Consider the following 18,033-nt stretch of genomic DNA (forward strand, 5'->3'; position numbering starts at 1 on the left):
GGGGGGGGGGTGCGTGGAGAAAGGAGCAGGCAGAGGAAAGACCCGTCCCCGGGGGGCCGCTGGCCCCATGCCCACCGACCCGGACAGACCCGCGGCAAGCCCCTCTCACACTGGGTGCTTGTCGAACATGACAGGCAGGAACTCGTCGACAGGCAGCATCTTGGAGAGCGGCTGGGCGGCCAGCAGCTTGTGCGCGCCCTGCAGGGAGATCACGTAGGCCAGCGTCCAGTAGGAGTAATCGGCCTCCACCAGGTTCCTCACGCGCGGCACGGCCTTCTCCGGGTGCTCCACCTGCATCCGCTTGCGGCCCACGTAGCTGCGGGTACATAGTCACGGTCCTGTCACCCTCCTCCCACCCACCGGAGAATGCTAACTGAGCCAGTCTGAGACCCAGTGAGCCTCTGTCAGGCCCTGGGGTGGGAGCGGGCTGGGCAGGTTTGGGGGAGCAACCAGGAGCCTGGTGTGGCTGCCGGACCAGGGAGGACCACAGGGGTCTGGGACGTGCAAGGAGGAGACGGAGTTTTTTCCAAGGGTACTAGGGAGCCATGGGAGGCTCTGGAGCTGGGAAGGGCAGGACATCTTGGACACCCTCTGAGGCTGAAGCACAGGAAGGAGTGGGGCTAGGAGGGAAGCTGCTCTGATCTGAGAAGGCTGCGCAGCAGCTGGGTAAAGGCAGGAATGTGGTGAGTGGCTGGGGGTGAAGGGGGTACAGCTCCTGTTCCTGTTCCTAGCACCATCCAGAGTCTAGGGCCTAGCACCTGCATCAGGGCCTGGCGTGGAGGAGGAGTGGGAGGGAGGACGAACCAACTCACCTAGAGGAGATTCCAAAGGACCGTTCCAGAAATATGCCAGCCACATCCTACCTAGTGCTGGTCTAAGACCCAGGCTCCCTGACTCCCCACGATCAGCCATGCCCCCAGCTTCTGGGCACACCCCCAAGCCCTGACCACGCCCACCCCAGGCCACACCCCAAGATCCTCAGCCAAGAGAGCACAGGCTTCCACGGGGAATCTTAGGCACACCCCATCTCCTATAGGGCTCATCAAGCCTCCAAGCCCTGACAAAGCCCCCTCCCCACAGGCCAGGTCCCTAGATTTCCAGGTCATCCTCACAGGCCTTAGGCCACAGGTCCTACCCCCCCCAGGCCTTAGGCCAAGCCCTGACTGCTCTCAGATCCAGGGACCACGGGCCCCTCACACAGGCTATAGCCGAGTCCCCTTCTGCCACACCCCCAAGAGTTGGCCCAGCCTATGACCCTGCAAGGGCCCTCAGACCTCCAGGCTCTAGGCCACACTTCTGAGCTCCAGACCGCAGCTCCAGCCCACGCCACGCTGAGCCCCCGAGCCCCGGCCCCACCCCAGCACCTCCCACCCAGGGACCCAGACCACGCAGCCAGCCCTGCCCCCGCTCACATGAGGTCCCAGTCCAGATCCTCCCGCTCCACGTCCCGCATGAGGTTCAGCAGGCGTCTCTTGAAGAAGATCTCAAAGCGCAGGTCGTCCTCGAAGACAAGCGACTTCTGCAGGCCACGGTCCACAACCTGAGGGAGGACGCCCTGCCCACGTCAGACAGAGACCAAGGCCAGCCCTGACCCTGCAGACAGCTCTGCTTCAAGGCCCTCGGGCAGCAGGAGAGAACCAAACACAAGCCTTCCTCACCATCGGCTGACTGACCTGTGACCATCGGCTCCTCGCACATTTGGCAACAGGCGCCCTGGCCTTGGCCTTGGCCTGGCTGCTCCTTCCCACCCCGGGGCCCGTGCCTGTGCTGGCGCAGAGCACCCCTCGGTGCAGCGGCAGCAGGCCCCCAGCCTCAGGCCTCGGCTCCAATGTCACCTAGGAGGCCCTCCCCGACCCCCAGCCAAAGCTGTCAGCTGAGGACAATTCATGGCCCTTCTGTGGCTGCATCACACTTAGTTCACTGTGGTTTGCCCCATCAGTCTCCCCCTGCCCTGGGCTGTGAGCCCCCTGCAGGGCCCGCATCTGTCTCGGCGGCTGTCCCGTTCCCAGCACCGGCATCAGGCCAGGTGCACAGCGGGTGCACGGGTGCTCGCCAAACACGCTGGAGAGCCCTCAAGACTGAGGATAGTGACTGTCACCTGCAAGAACAGGGCGCCCCCCTTGCTCACAGAGCTCACCCCTCTCAGAGGCAAGGCTGGGCTTGAACCCAGGTCCGGGCTGCCTGCATACGGCAGCCTCTGCCCCACGCCCTCCATGACGAATCTCACCCAGGGGAAGAGCGCCCGTCACCTCAAACGCCTGGACGTGCCCCCTGGCCCCACACCCTGGGGCTCTGGGTTTGAATCCCAGCTTCTGGGGGAGACTGAGGAGCCCCTGGCATGGAGTTAGCGCTGCTTACTGTCCCTGTGGCCGTCACTTCTCCTTATAAATGTCGAGCACAGAGTCCAGGCTCCAAAGACACGTGGCAGCAGTGGGGTGGGAAGATGCCTCACTTGGGGGTCCTGGGTCTGGGCCCCCACCTTCTATGGGAGCCGGGCTCATCCCTCCCTCCCTAGTCGGCTTCCCCATCCACACAAGGGAAGGACAGCAGCTGCCCCATCCACGGTGCAGGGGACATCCAGGTGAAGCGCTCTCTGAACAGCCCCTGTGTCCTGCAGGGGGCGCCAGCGAGTCCCTCCCTGACCGGCCAGAAGCCTGAGCGTGGCCCTGCCCTCCCCCGCCAGACCCACCTCCTTCCAGATGTTATAGTGGCTGAGGAAGCAGCCCAGCTCGCCCTTGGTGAGCGGCCGCCCGTGGTAGGGGTCCCGGTAGCCGGGCAGCATCTGGATGCCCAGCGCCTCCACCTGGCTGGTGTTCATGGCTCTGGAGAGGGGGGAGAGGGGGTCAGAGGCCTGCCAGGGAGTGGTCTACACCCCGTTGCGAGCCGCTCCCCCCACCCCCACCCGGGGCGCCAGACGCACTTGCCGTCCACGGCCTCCACCAGCCGGCACGCGATCTCCTGCGCCTGCAGGGCCCGCAGCATGCGCTCGCGCCGGTCCTGCCGCCGCTTCAGGTTGATCATGAAGACCTGTGGCCCAGAGCTCCGGTCGGACCCTCCGGGTGGCCCCCGACCCCGACCCCGCCCCCACCCGCCAGGGGAGGCCTGGCTCACCTCGTCAAAGCCCATCTTGTCAGGCGTCTTGGGGGGCACCGAGATGAACCTGGAGGGCTCCGCCGGTGGGTGCTTCACTGTGGGGCAGACAGAAGCGGGTGGTCACGGCGGGAGGAGCTCTAGCCACCTCCCTGGCTTTCTGTCTGTCTGCCACAAGCCCCGCAGGACAGACACCAGGTCCGTCCACTCACGCTGAGTCCCCAACGCGCAACACTTGGTACGCAGCAGGCGCTCAGTAAGGACTCACAGAAGGAACAAAGAAATGAGGGCAAGCTGTGTGACCTTGACCTATCGGGGCCTTGGTTTTCCTCATCTATAAAATGGGGCTCCAATTTTATTTTATTTTATTTTTTTAAAGATTTATTTATTTTCGAGAGAGAGAGAGAGAAAACGCGTGCATGGGGTGGGGGGAGGCACCGAGGGAGAGAGAGAATCTCAAGCTGACTCCCTGCTGAGCATCGACCCTGACATGGGGCTCAGTCTCAGGACCCGGAGATCATGACCTGAACCCAAGCCAAGAGTCAGATGCTCAACTGACTGACCGAGCCACCCAGGTACCCCGAGGACTCCAATTTTAAGAACCTCTTCCTCCCAGAGGTTTCAGGAAAAGATGCCACGAATGACACACATTATGGGTTGAATTGTGTCCTCCCCAGCATGTTGGCATCTTAACCCCCAGTACCTCAGAAAGTGACCTTATTGGAAAATAAGGTCTTTACAGAGAAAACCAAGTTAAAATAGTGACTGGGGTCCTTATAAAATGGGCTATTTGGATCCAGCCGCATACACCGCGGTGAGACGGCAGAGACACACTGGGGGAAGGTGACCGTGTGACTACAGCAGCCTGTCTGCCAGCCAAGGGAGGGCGAGAATTTCAGAGTGGCCATGATCAACCCCCTTCCCGCTGCCGCAAACAGTGCTCAGACCGCGTCCCGGGCCTGTCTCAGCACAACCCTGGCGGCTTCCTTCAGAAGGATCAGATCCGGCTGGATCGGAGGCGGGGGAGGCAGGGGAGGCGGACCTAGAGGAGCCCAGCCTGCCGGTGAGGGCACCGTCTGCCCCGTTACGAATAAAGGCCCTGTGTGAGCCAGACACGGGCCCCATGTCTGGGACAGGCCTGGGCGTGGCCCAAAGCCAACCTGGGTCCCCCTAAGGTTTCCTCCCGCCCAGGGCTCTTCACAGCTCTGGCCTCCCCCCCAGGCCCAGGTTCCCACATATGGATGGAGAGAATGCAGTCTTCACTCAGCTCAGAAGGAAGGATGTACACACGGATCTGAAACCTCCAGACCCTCCCTTTGTTCTGTATGCTTTGCTCCGGCCCTCAAGACACGGGAAAATATTCACCCCTCTGGTGACTTCAGGTTCTAAAAGTTTCTAACTGAGCCTGGGTGGCTCAGTCGGCTGCGCATCTGACTCTAGATTTCGGCTAGGTCATGTTCTCACGAGAGCCCCCACGTCGGGCTCCGCTGGGTGTGGAGCCTGCCTAAGATTCTCTCCCTCCCTCGGCCTCTGCACCGCCCCGGCTCTCGGGCGCGCTTTCTCTCTCTCAAAAAATAAAAAATTATAAAAATAAAATTAAAAAAATAATAAAATCAAGTAGGAAAACTAAGGCAGTCTCGGAGGCATTTCTCAGGGGCCGGTCACCCGTTGGAGCTGGTGACAAGCCGAGACCCACTTGTGTGACTGCGGCCTGATGGGGCTGCCAGACCAGGCCTGGGCATCCGTGAGTGACAACCACTCAGGCACCGCGGGGGTCTTCCCCTGGCAACCATGCAGCTTCCAGGTATCGCCTGAAAATACCCAAAGTCCCCCAAACCAGAGAGGGCAGGGTGCCGTTCCATCTTCAGCCACTGGGGGGTGCCATAGAACTTTCTGGAGAGAGGTTTAAGAGGGGGAAAGGAGCCCCAGAGCAGGGCTCCTCCCTGTCTGTGCAGTGGGAGGACAGGCCATGCTGCCTCAGAGGCCCTCTGGGGGATGTGTGTGGCCAGCACAGGCGAGGCCCTCATGAAGGTAGACACTGTCACCGTGTGGTGGCTCTGGAGCTCCCCAGCGGGGGCAGGAGCCCCCTCCTCAAACCACCTTGATGGCAGCTCAGCCCTGGGTGCTTGTCCCATCTCAGGGGCCCATTACAGGGATGGCCAGCTTAACAGTTTATGGATTTATCTGTATATATATTAGAAAGACATGAGCTTGCAACGGTGGTAAAAATACCTAGTTTCCTTTTCTAAATAAATGTATTCGAGATAAATGTATGAAGATAGATATTAAATAATGGCGGGTCTGGGGTTTGGCAGGGGCACGGATGAGGACACAGCCCGAGATGGCGGTGTCCTAGGCACTGCCATGCACGTAAAGCTCCATCAGCAAAAACCCACTGTCCCTCTGTTCCCACACCCTTTATGGCTCCCAAGAGCCCTTGGGGGGAAAGACCTGTTCCTCCGCTTGGTGTCCAAGGCCCCCCGCACCGGCCCTGCCTGTCAGCTCTGCCCAGCTCGCCACCTTTATTTCCGCCCCGTCAACTTGGCTGTTCTCTGAGCCCACCTTCCCTCCAGCCTCCTGGCCTTTGCACGTGCTGCTCCCTCCAGCTGTGATCCTCTTCCTGCAACTCCTACCCGCCCAGCATCTTCATGCCACCTCCTCCCAGAAGCCCATCCTGACTGCTCTCAGGATGCCGTGCACGGCTGCTTGCAAGAGCGGGGACAACCAACCACCTTGCTCATGCTGGGTCTCCCGCTCCCAGCAAAGGGACCGGCACGCAGCAGACGCTCCATCGGTGTTCAGGGGATGGATGCAAGCTGGGAGAGAAAGGGAGGTGACTCGGCCCTCCCCGGGAGTCTGGGGACTCACCCATGACCTCCAGCTGCACGTGCATGAAGCTCTCGGCCTCATCCTGGAGGGTGCTGTGTGCCCGCAGCGGCACAGGCAGAAAGCCGTACATCTCCTTGTTGCAGACGTACATCTGGACCTCTGCGGCCGAGGAAACGAGAACCCAAAGTGAAAACGGTACGAGGCGGCAGCGGTCCCCCCTCCCCGAAACGGGCCGCACCACTGACGGCGAGGTTGGAAGCCCAGGTTCCCGGCAGAGACTCCTCAGCTCTCCAGCTGGGACCGGGAGCCAGAATAGGGGTTCGCACTGCCAGACAAGCCCGGGGAAAACTCCAGAGCTGTTAAGGAGCGCGCCTCGCACAGCCACTGCCTCGATCCCCTGCAGAGTTCCGTGCCCCAGCCAACCGCAAAACAGCGGGAGGGCAGCACAAAGGCCAGGGAGGCAGGACAGGAGATGCGGCTGAACCAGAAAGGAGTACCGGCCCCTCCATCTGCCCTTTTCGGGGTGGTTTAAAGTTTTGTGCATATCTTTTTTTTTTTTTTAAGTAAAAACCCCAATGAAAAACGATTTTCACTTGGACTGGTTAACTTGCTCTGTAAAGGGCCAGACAGCTCTGTCTCAACGACTCCGTTGCAGCTGGAACGCACAAGCACCCAGAAACGAGACTTACAGGAATGCGTGTGGCTGCGCGCCGATGAACTTTATTTAGAGGCACTGAGACTCGAATTTTAGACAATCTTCAGATGTCACAAAATAGGATTCTTCATTTTTTTGTTCCATTCAGATGCCCAAATATAGATTTCTCGTATATATTTGGTCTTTGTCCACAGTTCCAGGCTCAGTTCCCAAAACCCTTGGAATTTCCTAGATGTTGAGAGCTTAAAGGTGTCTCTTACGTTAAGAAGTGACTGTTAGAAAGCACTTGAAGGGGAGCCTCCCTCCCCCAACACACACACTGCTTGCTAGGGGCATCAACCATGAAGAGAGGGTTGGAACTTTCCTTTACCCCTCCGACCTCCGACCTCCAGGGAGGGGACAGGAGCCAGACGTTGGATCTCCAAGAGCCAATGATTCTATCAATCGTGTCTATGTAACGAAGCCTCCATAAAAACCCGACAGGATGGAGGTTGGAGCACTTCCGGGTTGGCGACCCCGTGGAGGGGTGGGGAGAGTAACGTCCCTGGAGCTTGGAGGGGACAAGGAAGCTCTGTGCCCCTTCCCACACACCTCGCCCTGGGCATCTCTTCAACGGGCTGCTCCTGAGTTATAATCCTTTTACACTAAGCCGAGGCATCTGGTGAGTAAATGGGTTTCCTGAGTTCTGTGAGCTGTTCTAGCGAATCAATGGAACCCAAGGAGAGCATCCTGGGAGCCGAATTTATAGCCAGTTGGTCAGAAGCACAGTGATACATGGGTTTGTGGTCCACATCTGAAGTTGGGGTCGGGGGCAGTCTTGTCGGACTGCGCCCTCCTCAACCTGCGGGATCTGATACTATGTCTGGAAAGACAGTGTCAAAACTGAGTTGAATTGGAGGACACCCTGCTCGTCCTACAGAGACAACTGCGTGTTGGTGGGGGGAGGCCCCTCCCCCCACCGTTACACACACACACACACACACACACACACACACACACACACACACACGATAGAATTGGGTCCAGGAACCCAAAAGACATACTTGGCTTGTGGCTACAGGAAAACAGATGGTGGGCCAGATTTGGCCCATAGGCCATCGTTTACTGAACCATGGTTTAAAAAAAAAATGACAGGTCGGCTATGGCTGACTGTGTTCTCTTTCTCTTTAAAATGTTTTTTTCTCTAACTGTACAATAATTATGCTCAACTACAGAAAACTGGGAGAACACAGGAGAATATCAAGATGAAAATAACTTTCATTAAGAGGTCTTAAAGATAATGTGGAGTGAAGTGACCCAGCGAAGCCGGGGCTGCAGAGAAAGGGAGTCCTGGGGACATCATCTGAACACCTGGATACAGCCACACCTGAAGCCATCCCTGCACCCTGAGTTCTGGTTCTGCGGGCTTCTGTGGGCTCGACACCGGTCCCAGAGAACCACACAGATACCCCCGTGCTGGCAAACTCCCTGTGGGCTCACCTGCTTGCTTGCAGGAGAAGGCAAAAACGATGATGTCATCAAAGGACCAGGTGTAGTCAGGGTGAGGAGGGTAGAACGCCAAGTTCCTGGATGCCGACTTCCGCAGGTCGATCAGGAAGGTTGAGTGCACCATGGGAACGGCAAAGCAGCCCCGGCGGTCCCGCTTGCGAATGGGGATGTAGGCGGGAGTGCGCTTGTAGTAGCCCTGTGGGGAGGGGGCAGAGCTCTCTATGGAGGACCCTAGAGGTAAGGCTGGAGGCCTGGGACAAGGGGAGGCATGGAACACTTGGAGAGCAGGACCCAGATGCCAGCCTCTGGCTGGGGTGGGCTCTCCCTGAGTGCAGAGCTCTGGGCACAGTCAGGCCTCGTCTCCACCCCCGGAGCCTCAGGCGATGGGGCAGGGGCAGATGAGGGAAGGGAAGCAGCTGTGCGCCTGCAGACCGAGCTCAACGCTTCAGATCAGAAAGGCAGCACTTGAAGGGGGAAATGAGAAAGCAGAGAAAGGGACCTGGTATTTGTGATTCCTTGACTTACACAGGACTGAACATCGGAAATAGGACTTCAAGGAATATGGGGGGAAATCTTTTAAAAAAGAAGTTTTAACAATCTGAAGTTGGTCTCTCTTCATCATACCTTTACAAACTGGAATTGTTAGTGTAACATTTAGATTTCTACGACATGTTTTTTAAAATAAACTACGGAACTGCTCACTTTAAGATGCTGAGTTTCATGTTATGCGAATCGCACATCAATTAAAAAGACAGGAGGGGGTCCTGGCTCTGGCATGGCCCCTACTCCAGCACCTACCCTGTCACCCCTCCTGGTGTTGCCCACAATCCCAGCCTCAATCCTGTGGTGGGACTTGTGGCCCAGGCTGGCCAATCAGAACCTAGCATTTTCCTGGCTTCAGGAACTGGCTCAGGTGTAGGAGGAGACTGGACAAGGCCCAAAGTGGACTTTGGCCAGATGGTGCTGGGATCGTGCCCCAGGAGTCTGAAAATGAAGCCACCCAAAGGATGGAGGAAGAGAGGAATGTTGTTTGAACACCTGGATCAAGCTGTGCCTGAAGTCCTACCTGGCATCGCGGCTTCCTAGCTGTGTGCAGGTAGGCAAGTCAAGCCCTCTCTTGCTGTGTTTCTGTTTCTGCCTCAGTGACTGGGAAGGGGTGGGGAGGAGAGGGCACAATCACAGACCCTCCATTAAGGAGCTACTTAAGGATTATCACGACGGTGTTGTAAAGTGCTCACCATGAGGTGGTAGGATGAGTTAGACTCCAGCCACAGTCCCCACTCACTTGCCCCCACCACCTGGGCCCCCGCCCTACCCCAGCAGCCCCCTGACCTGGGAAGTCATCCCGCACCAGAAGTTGGAGTACGCAGCTCTCGAATCCAGCATGGGAGCCACCACTGTCTTATTCTCAGCAATGAGGAGGCTTAGCGTGTTCGGGTTGAGGATCAGGTTGTCTGCGTCCACAAACTGCAAAACACCCAGTAGAGCATCAGCATGGGCCGCAGGCCCGACCTGGGCGGGGCCACAGCTCTGAATAGAGGGGCAGAGGCCAGACTTCTGCAGGAGGTGGGGGTGGGGGTGGGGGTGGGCGTCTGGGGATCCTGGAGTAGCAGATGTGGCCCTGGAAGCCAGCCGGTTCCTCCACCACCCGCCAGCTCTGCCCCTAGTGACAAGCCAAGTAATGCTCATACAATGAGATACACCACAGCAAGAAAAAGGACAGACCACACAGCAGAAAGCAACACAAATGGGGCCCAGACGCGGCACTGCGGAGGGGGGCGGACAGGGAACATGACAGCGAGCGCACCACGTGGCACCATTTAGGGGGAACTTTTCAAACAGGCAGCCCTGTCCCTGAGTAGGACGCTCGGAGCTGAGGCCAACTCCGCGGGGAGCGGCTGGGAGGAGCGCACTTTGGTCTCACGTGAGTTACGTGCTGATCAAGAGTGTGTACAAATCAGATCTTTGCATGAGCCCTTTGTCTCCTTTAATGCCTTACGTGTTGGGGTAAAAAGATGGTAACGTGCTTGTGCAGCATGGAATGAAATCCACCAACCCAGGAACAGGGTCACCATGGGGGGGGCGGGGTGCCTGCTGGTCCCCCCCCCAAAACCATGAGTCACCAACACTCCAGAGAGGCCTCACCAGGAGGCTTACTGCAGCGCGCTGTTTATCACACAAACCGGGGAGCGATCCAGGAGTCTAGAGCCTAGCAGCGGCGAACCAGTGAGAGAGAGACATGCCGGCCCCATCCCACCGCAGAGCGCGCCGAGACAGCTAGGAATCGCGCCACGGAAAAGGATCGGGTGAGCGTGTCCCTGTCCCCTGGGATGTGAAGAGGAACTCTTACGATTTACTTATTTATTTTTAAATGCATCTGATCGATCCACAGATACACTTTCTGTCCCCCACGCAGGATTTTAAAAACCTTTAAATCACTGGCCACACACAGCAGCGAGAACTGGAATCCCAGCCTTCTCTGGCAACTCCAAATGACATTCCCACAGGGCAAGCCCCAGCTGGAGACCGATGGTGGCTGCCCCTTGGGACAAGCTGCGGGGTTGTTCCCTGCCTGGCCCCTGCGAACATTTATATGGGTGACCTTTGAATATATACACAATAAAAACAGCCAGAACGGTCTGGCAGTGCCTCGAGGTGTTACACACAGAGCCCCTTATGACTCAGCGATTCCACTCCTAGGTACGTGTCGAGGAACTGGAAACAGATATCTGCACACCCATGTTCACAGCGGCATCGGCCACGAGAGCCAAACGGTGGCAATGACCCTCGTGTCCATCAGTGGAAGAACGGATGAACAAAATGTGGTCCATCCACACAACGGAACGTCACGCAGCCATGAAAAGGAACGAAGCCTTGCCGCCCACTAGGACACGGATGAACCCTGAGAACATTGCGCTGAGTGACAGAAGCCAGACACAAAAGGCCACGTAGCGTAGGACTCATTTGTATGAAATGTCCAGAACGGGCACATCTATAGACCCAGAAAGCAGACTGGTGGCTGCCAGGGCTTGGGGTGAGGGGGACAGGGAGAGGGAGTGACTGCTTGTGGGGGCAGGGTATCCTTTTGGGGTGATGGAAACGTTCTGGAATGAGAGAGAGGTTGCGGTTGCACAGCATAATGGATGTACTAAATGCCACTGAGTTGTTCCCTTTGAAACAGTTAATCTTATGTTATGGGAATTGCACCTCAATTAGAAAACACGGAGACCAGCCAGAAAGCGAGTCTCTCTGGGAGGTAAGATTACAAGGTTTGCTTGTTTTTTCTTCCCTAAGTTTCTTATGTTTTCTTGTGTATTTTCTTACAAGTAACACCCGGAGCGTTTGCAAAAAGAGAAAAAAAGTGGTCTTTTTTTTTTTTTCTTTTAAAAGAAAAAAAAAAAAAAGAGGTCCTTTTCATAACAATTTTAAAACACCAGACAAATGATTTCACATCCCAATACGGATTCCCAAAGTCCCCAGTTATGAAAAGATATGGTACGTCAAAAGCTGCTTTGAGTTTTGACCCAACATGTAGAGTTCCACACGTTTGCAGAGGAGAAAAAATGAAAACGAGCCAGCCTCAAACCATGAAAGCAAAACCCGGGGAAGCAGACAAGGTGGCCCTGTGCTAGATGGTTCCGGAGGTTCCTGTCCCACCTCTCCGCCTCACTGGTACCGAGACTCCACCAACAAGCATGTTAGTCGAGGTTCCCCCTCTCTCTAAGCCTCCACTTTCCCATCTGTAAAAGTGTCTGATAACCATAAAGATCAACCTCCAGGGCCCCCAGGAAGAGCCTGTTCCATTCTTTCTCCTCTCTGCAGACTCAGGCCAAGGATATGGGGTCCTCTTGGCATCCTCGCGTCCGGTCCCTGAGCAGGGCCTGTCGCCTCAATCTACTTGCCTTTCTCCACAGCCCTGCTCCCTACTGGCCTCCTGCCGTCCCCCCCGCCCTGCCCCAACAGGGCCTGCTCCGGACGGCAGCCACGGGGCTTCCGAAAATCATAAATCAGAACACAGCTCTCCCCCGCTCACATACCCTCCGCGGCTCCCCATTACCCTCAAAGTAAAAAACAAATCTCTGCCTTAGTCTGTGTAGTCTGGCCCCCACCCACCACTTCAGGACCACCTCCATCACCCCCACACTGGCCTCCTTGCCAGTCCCCGAAGGCCCCAAGCTTGCACCCTACTCTGTTCCCTCTGCCTCAGACACTGTCCCCCAGCTTCCCCCAAAGCTGGCTTCTTTGTTCCCTCAGGTCATGGCTAGGGTCCCCTCCTCAGAGAGGCCCCCAACCCTGTTCGCTCGTCACTACACCCTATGTCATCTGTTGTGGACTGAATGGTGGCCCTCAAAAAGACAGGTTGACATCCTGACCCCTGGTACCCTGTGACTGTGATCTCATTTGGAAACAGGGTCTTTGCAGATGTAACTAGGATGTAGGTTAAGATGGGGTCGGACAGGGGGCACCTGGGTAACTCAGTCGTTAATCGTCTGCCTTCGGCTCAGGGCGTGATCCCAGCGTTCTGGGATCGAGTCCCACATCAGGCTCCTCCGCTGGGAGCCTGCTTCTTCCTCTCCCACTCTCCCTGCTTGTGTTCCCTCTCTCGCTGGCTGTCTCTATCTCTGTCAAATAAATAAATAAAATCTTAAAAAAAAAAACAAAAAACATGGGGTCGGACAGGGCCGACCTGAAAGTCAATTACTGATGATGACCTGATAAGAGAAGGAGAGACAGAGAGACAAGCCCATGTGACCCCAGCGGCAGTCAACGAAGGGACACGGCCAAAGGCCACAAGCCACAGGCCCAGGAGCACGTGGAGCCCCAGGAGCTGGAAGAAGTGAGGAAGCCTGCAGAGGGGGCAGGGCCCCGCTGACACCTGGACTGCAGACTTCTGGCCTCCAGAGCTGGAAGACAATGAACCTCCACTGTTTGCACCCCCGCCCCCGCACAGCGTGTGGTCCTTTGTCACAGCAGCCCCAGGACACCGATCCACCAGCAGCTGCCTTTCCTACAAGCACAGCATTGGCTGCCTCTCGTACTTCCTCCCTCGGTTCTGGTTTCTGGTCACAGTCCCCTCCCTGGGACACTAGGAAGGCAGGGCTCAGCCCGCGCTTATCCTCACTGCGTCCTGGGCTCTGGCAGGCGGCGCGCAGGGGAGGGGCTCGTGGAGGTGTGTTGACTGAATAAATAAAGAAGGTAGAGACCACAGCTCGGGGCCTGGGGCCTAGATGGAAACCGACCACAGGCTCTGTCAGGCCGGCATCACCGCATTCAGCCTCCAAGGGGAGTCAGGCCCAGCAGCCAGTGCCATCCAGCCCCACCGGCACCCGGGGAGGGGATCACGCCCAGATCAAGGGGATGATGGGCCGAAGTAGCTCACTCAGGCCTGCTGGCAGGTACCTCCCCAGGCCGGCGTTCCAGCCTGAACCGTCCCTTCCTCCAGAGGCAAGGGCCGGCCCAGAAGAAGGAAGTGAAAGTCAGGCCTCAGCACCCCGCATCTCCAGCCCCCCAGCCCATCCTCCGGCTTCTCGGCAGTCACCCAGAGGATGTCACTGTGGGGTGTGTAGAGGTGGCAATAAAGTGCAGACAACCCAAGGGTCCAACCACGGGATAGTTGGGGACACCACCTGATGATTAAGAACCCCGGCGGCCCTGGATTGAACCCCAGCTCCTCCGCTAACCAGCTGCATCACCTCTGACAATTCATTCCCTCTCTCAGAGCCTGTTTCCCTCTGTAAACGGGCTTAAGGATGGTCTCCACATCGCACCAATCCCCCTTCCCTTAGAGGCCACCCGGATTCCCCCATGATCTCGGAGTAGCTGGCTGAGACTCACCAGGATGTAATCGGCCCACATGTCCCGGGCAGATTTCAAGGCTGCCTGGCGCAACTTCATGACGTGCTCATAGCGCGAGTCAGACCAGTGTTTGGGGCCCTCCTCATCCGGGTAGGACCTGCGGACAGACAGCTGTAATGTGCGAAGGATGGGGCACAATGGCAACCCAGAGGGCAGTGGTCAGAGAGGGCTTCCTGGAGGAGGGGATGTGTAGGCTGGATCTGAAGGTGGGGAAGAAGCAAGAGGAGAAAACTGGAGGAGGGAGCTGTGTCCCCACTACAGGGCACAGCATGTACAAAGGTCCAGAGAAGAGAAAGCCCAGGGCAAGCTGCAGATTAGGAAGAAAGCTCTGGAGATGGGGCTAGGGGCCTCTATGCCCCGCAGGATCATTCCTGAGGGTAAGGGGAGCCGCTGGGATGGAACGTACAGCAGACGAAAATTTGGAGCCTGTCCTCCCAGACTCAGAATTTGGTCTGGACAGCAGGTAGGTAAAGAAATAAACCCTGGGGGCGCCTGGGTGGCTCAGTGGTTAAGCGTCTGCCTTTGGCTCAGGGCGTGATCCCAGCATTCTGGCATCAAGCCCTCCATCGGGCTCCTCCACTGGGAGGCTGCTTCTCCCTCTCCCACTCCCCCTGCTTGTGTTCCCTCTCTCGCTGGTTGTCTCTCTCTCTGTCAAATAAATAAATAAAATCTGAAAGAAAGAAAAAGAAAGAAAGAAAGAGAGAGAGAGGGAGGGAGGGAGGGAGGAAAGAAAAGAAAAGAAAAGAAAAGAAAAGAAGAGAAAAGAAAAGAAAGAAAAGAAAAGAAACCCTGAAAGGCTGAAAGAAACCAGCGGTCTGCACTGTTCGGGGGCTCATGGGGAAGCTAAGCAGCAGGGCTGGTGCTGGGGCACACAGTGAGACGGAACGAAGCAGTAGGCGTCCACCAGGAGGACAAGGGACTGAGGGAACTCTAGGTGGAGGGAACTGCAGGGGCAAAGGTCCAGCTGGAGGATTATGGCCCAGTGAAGCTGAGGGCTGGTCAGAGTAGCCAAGGCCAGACCGTAAGGCTGGAGAGTCAGGGACTGAGGGGCTGGGGTTCTGTCACAGGACAATGGGGAGTCACGCAAGGTGTGTGAATAGGGGCACAGCGCAGTTGACTCGGGGAGGGGGGGTATCAGGGCAGAACCTGGAGCTCACCTGGGCTCTTCTGCCGGCCGCCACTCCACGTAGTGGTACAAACTCTTTACAGCCACCAGCCATTCCCGCAGCACAGCCGACGTATTGTCTGAGTTGTGGTCTGTGGCCACCCTGCAAACAGAGGGCAGTCAGCATGAGGCTGGGGAGACTGAGGCAGCACCTGGCAGCAGTGAAGCAACATGGGCTCCACACCCCCAAGTGGCCTTCCAGCAGCTCATAGCCCTGGCGAGATGCTTCCCCCTCCATGCCTGCTTCCTCATCTGAAACAGAGATGAGGGCGGGACCTGCCTCACCAGGCTGCAGAGGGGATCAACGAAGCTAATCTGGGGAACAACACACTCAACTCTGTTAGTACTACTGAGCGCCTAGGATCTTATAACCACATTAAGTACTAAACATTGCGATTTAACTTAAAAATGTATATATCATCTACCCCCACCCCACCCTCCTCAATTCTTTCTTATGAACAACACCAACTTATAGTGGCCTGTGCTTATTCGTTAATTCAACAAACATTGCTTAAGCACCAGCTGTGTGCTTGCATTATCCAGGCTGGGGAATCTGGGATGGAGGGGTGAGGGACAATTAGGAGTCCACATGAAGAGGAGAGCTATCCCCTCAAATAAGTTGTTATCAAGGCGCCAACAACAATAGCAGTGATGACTAGTAACAACAACATGATAATTGCTACAGTTCTGGCCACCCAGCACCAAGCCAGAGATGCCAGGCACAGGGCTTCACGTGTATTAACTGGTTAATTTTCAGAGACAAATACAACCAGAGTTATGTTAATGCCTCCATTTTCCAGATGAGAAAACCGAGGCAGGAGGCTGGAAGTCACCAGTCAGGCAACATGGCTCTGCCCCATTCCCCTTATGGGAAGGATCAGCTCCACCACCCTTGGCCACCTGGTCCCGTAACCCGCCCACCAACCCATGCCGGTTAGAGGGCAGGGGATCTGACTCAGGCTGGGGTCAGGATCCAACGCAACAGAAGCTGAAGACTTCCTGTTAGTGGAAGTGCAGTGTGGGCCGTGGGGGCTCCAGGCTGCCCCCCTTCTTTAGAGCTGTGAGTGCTCCGAAGGCGGTTTGAGGGTTAGTCCCAGGCAGAGCGGCCCTGCCCTGCGGTGGGCAGGAGTGGTCCCGGATGTGCCCCAACCGCGGGGCCAGAAGGCAGAGTGCGGTCGGTCAGTCCCCCAGCGGCGGGGCAGAGACGGGGAGGGAGGGACAGTAAGCAGAGGGCCCGCGCGTCTGGCCCTCCCCAGAGAGCGAAGCAAGCAGGGGACACGCGTGGGTCCTGCCCGCCTCGCCCCGTGCCAGGGCGGCAGGCCGGGCGCGGGGAACGCGGGCGCCGCGCTCACCACAGCGCCGTGCGCTCCCGCGGGTGCCGCAAACGCTCGAGCGCGCCCAGCGTGGCGGGCAGCGCGTGGGCCGCGTTGCGCGCCACCAGCGCGATGAGGACTCGGGGCGCCTGCAGCGGCGACTCGGGGCTCCAGCGCTCCTCGGGGAAGTAGGCGACGGCGCCCGGCGGGCCCCCCGGGGGCGGCAGCGCCAGCAGCAGCAGGAGCAGCAGCACCGGGAGCGGCCGCCAGCGCCGCCTGCACGCGCGTGGGGCCGCCGCCATCGCGCCACGCGTCGCCTTTAAGCCGCTTTTCTGCCGGCGGATGGCGACCGCGCCTTGAGCGAGCCACCGGGCCCCGCCCTGCTGCGCGCCTTAAAGGGGAGGAGAGTGCCTGGAGTGAATCAGAGGTCTGGGCCCGCTTTCCGGACCCCTCCTCCCGAGGGCCTTAAAGGTACGAAGTGCTGCTTACGCGACTCCCGCCAGGAGTCACGTCAGTCTGCTAGCCCGCCCCCACGCCCCGCCCCCCGCTCCCGCCTTAAAGGCACAGAGCGCTCCTAAGCGTTCCCGTTTCACGTGACTCAGTGCCCTAAAGGTGTCGGAGTTCAGAACACCCCCGCCTCCCGACACCTGCCCCCGCCCGGACCTTCGCGTGATACGCGATACCACTTCCATTCGTATAAGACCCAGTCTGTGCCACCAGGCGGACCTCCCTAGTTAGGACCTGGTTTCACAGGGATGTCCTCAAGGGCTGTTGGGTATTAAGCGCGCGGTCTCCGGCGTCCCCAGACCTGGCTTCAAATTCAGCCCCCACCGTGGGCTCGCAGTGTGAGTCTGTTTGTCCATCTGTAAAACAGGGTCTTACCGACCCCGCAGGGTTGGTGTCAGGTGGAGCCAGATGATACTGCCAAGTGCTGAGCACGCGGCCCGGAGGCAGGGTGGGAGTTTCCATAGAAATGCTACCAGGGAATTGTTTCCCAACGCTCTAATGTACTTTCTAATTGATTGGTTTTGTGTCATTCTTAAAAATTAAGTTTTAGGGGCGCCTGGGTGGCGCAGTCGTTTAGCGTCTGCCTTGGGCTCTGGGCGTGATCCTAGCATTACAGGATCGAGCCCCGCATGAGGCTCTTCCGCTGGGAGCCTGCTTCTTCCTCTCCCACTCCCCCTGCTTGTGTTCCCTCTCCCGCTGGCTGTCTCTGTCAAATAAATAAATAAAATCTTTTTTAAAAAATTAAGTTTTAAGAAGGACGCTCAGGTATGCATTTGCTAATATGGCGGTCGGGAGGAGAAGATCCAATATCGTTAAGTAAAATTCAGGGCGCAGGTAGTGCGTCCTTGTACTCAAGGGACGGTAGGGCCTGAACTTAAGGAAGTAAGACAGGGTGGTGGGCCTGACCCAAAAGCCCCAAATCTCCCAGCCCCGCTAGGGGAGTCATGTGATACTTGCCCTTCCTCCTCCCCATGTCCTTCTTGTCTGTCCCCTTCTTCCGATTTCATTTCTCTCTTTTGCTTCTGTTCTCCAATTTTTTCTACAACAATCATTTCCTCAAGTTCAGTTTTTAGCTGAATATTTTGGAAACGCAGCCTAAAACGTACTGGTTACATGATTGGCTAAGGAGG

The 18,033-nt window shown here is 57.3% G+C and overlaps 1 protein-coding gene across 1 annotated transcript in view; it reads right to left on the minus strand.

Moving 5' to 3' along the window:
• COLGALT1 (collagen beta(1-O)galactosyltransferase 1) overlaps positions 1 to 16,755 on the minus strand; it is an 18,611-nt gene extending 1,856 nt beyond the window's left edge. The window contains exons 1-11 of the mRNA XM_040629055.1: positions 16,436 to 16,755; positions 15,076 to 15,186; positions 13,898 to 14,015; positions 9,395 to 9,529; positions 8,054 to 8,258; positions 5,959 to 6,078; positions 3,112 to 3,188; positions 2,921 to 3,027; positions 2,690 to 2,822; positions 1,413 to 1,540; positions 110 to 316 (exon numbers count right to left, since the gene is read on the minus strand). Coding sequence (XP_040484989.1) covers positions 110 to 316; positions 1,413 to 1,540; positions 2,690 to 2,822; positions 2,921 to 3,027; positions 3,112 to 3,188; positions 5,959 to 6,078; positions 8,054 to 8,258; positions 9,395 to 9,529; positions 13,898 to 14,015; positions 15,076 to 15,186; positions 16,436 to 16,698 — 1,604 coding nt within the window. The 5' untranslated portion in view covers positions 16,699 to 16,755. The remainder of the gene's footprint in view (positions 1 to 109; positions 317 to 1,412; positions 1,541 to 2,689; positions 2,823 to 2,920; positions 3,028 to 3,111; positions 3,189 to 5,958; positions 6,079 to 8,053; positions 8,259 to 9,394; positions 9,530 to 13,897; positions 14,016 to 15,075; positions 15,187 to 16,435) is intronic.
• Positions 16,756 to 18,033: the final 1,278 nt, after the last annotated feature.

The sequence above is a fragment of the Ursus maritimus genome, unplaced genomic scaffold (assembly GCF_017311325.1).
Source record: "Ursus maritimus isolate PB19 unplaced genomic scaffold, ASM1731132v1 scaffold_14, whole genome shotgun sequence".
Lineage (NCBI taxonomy): Eukaryota > Metazoa > Chordata > Mammalia > Carnivora > Ursidae > Ursus > Ursus maritimus.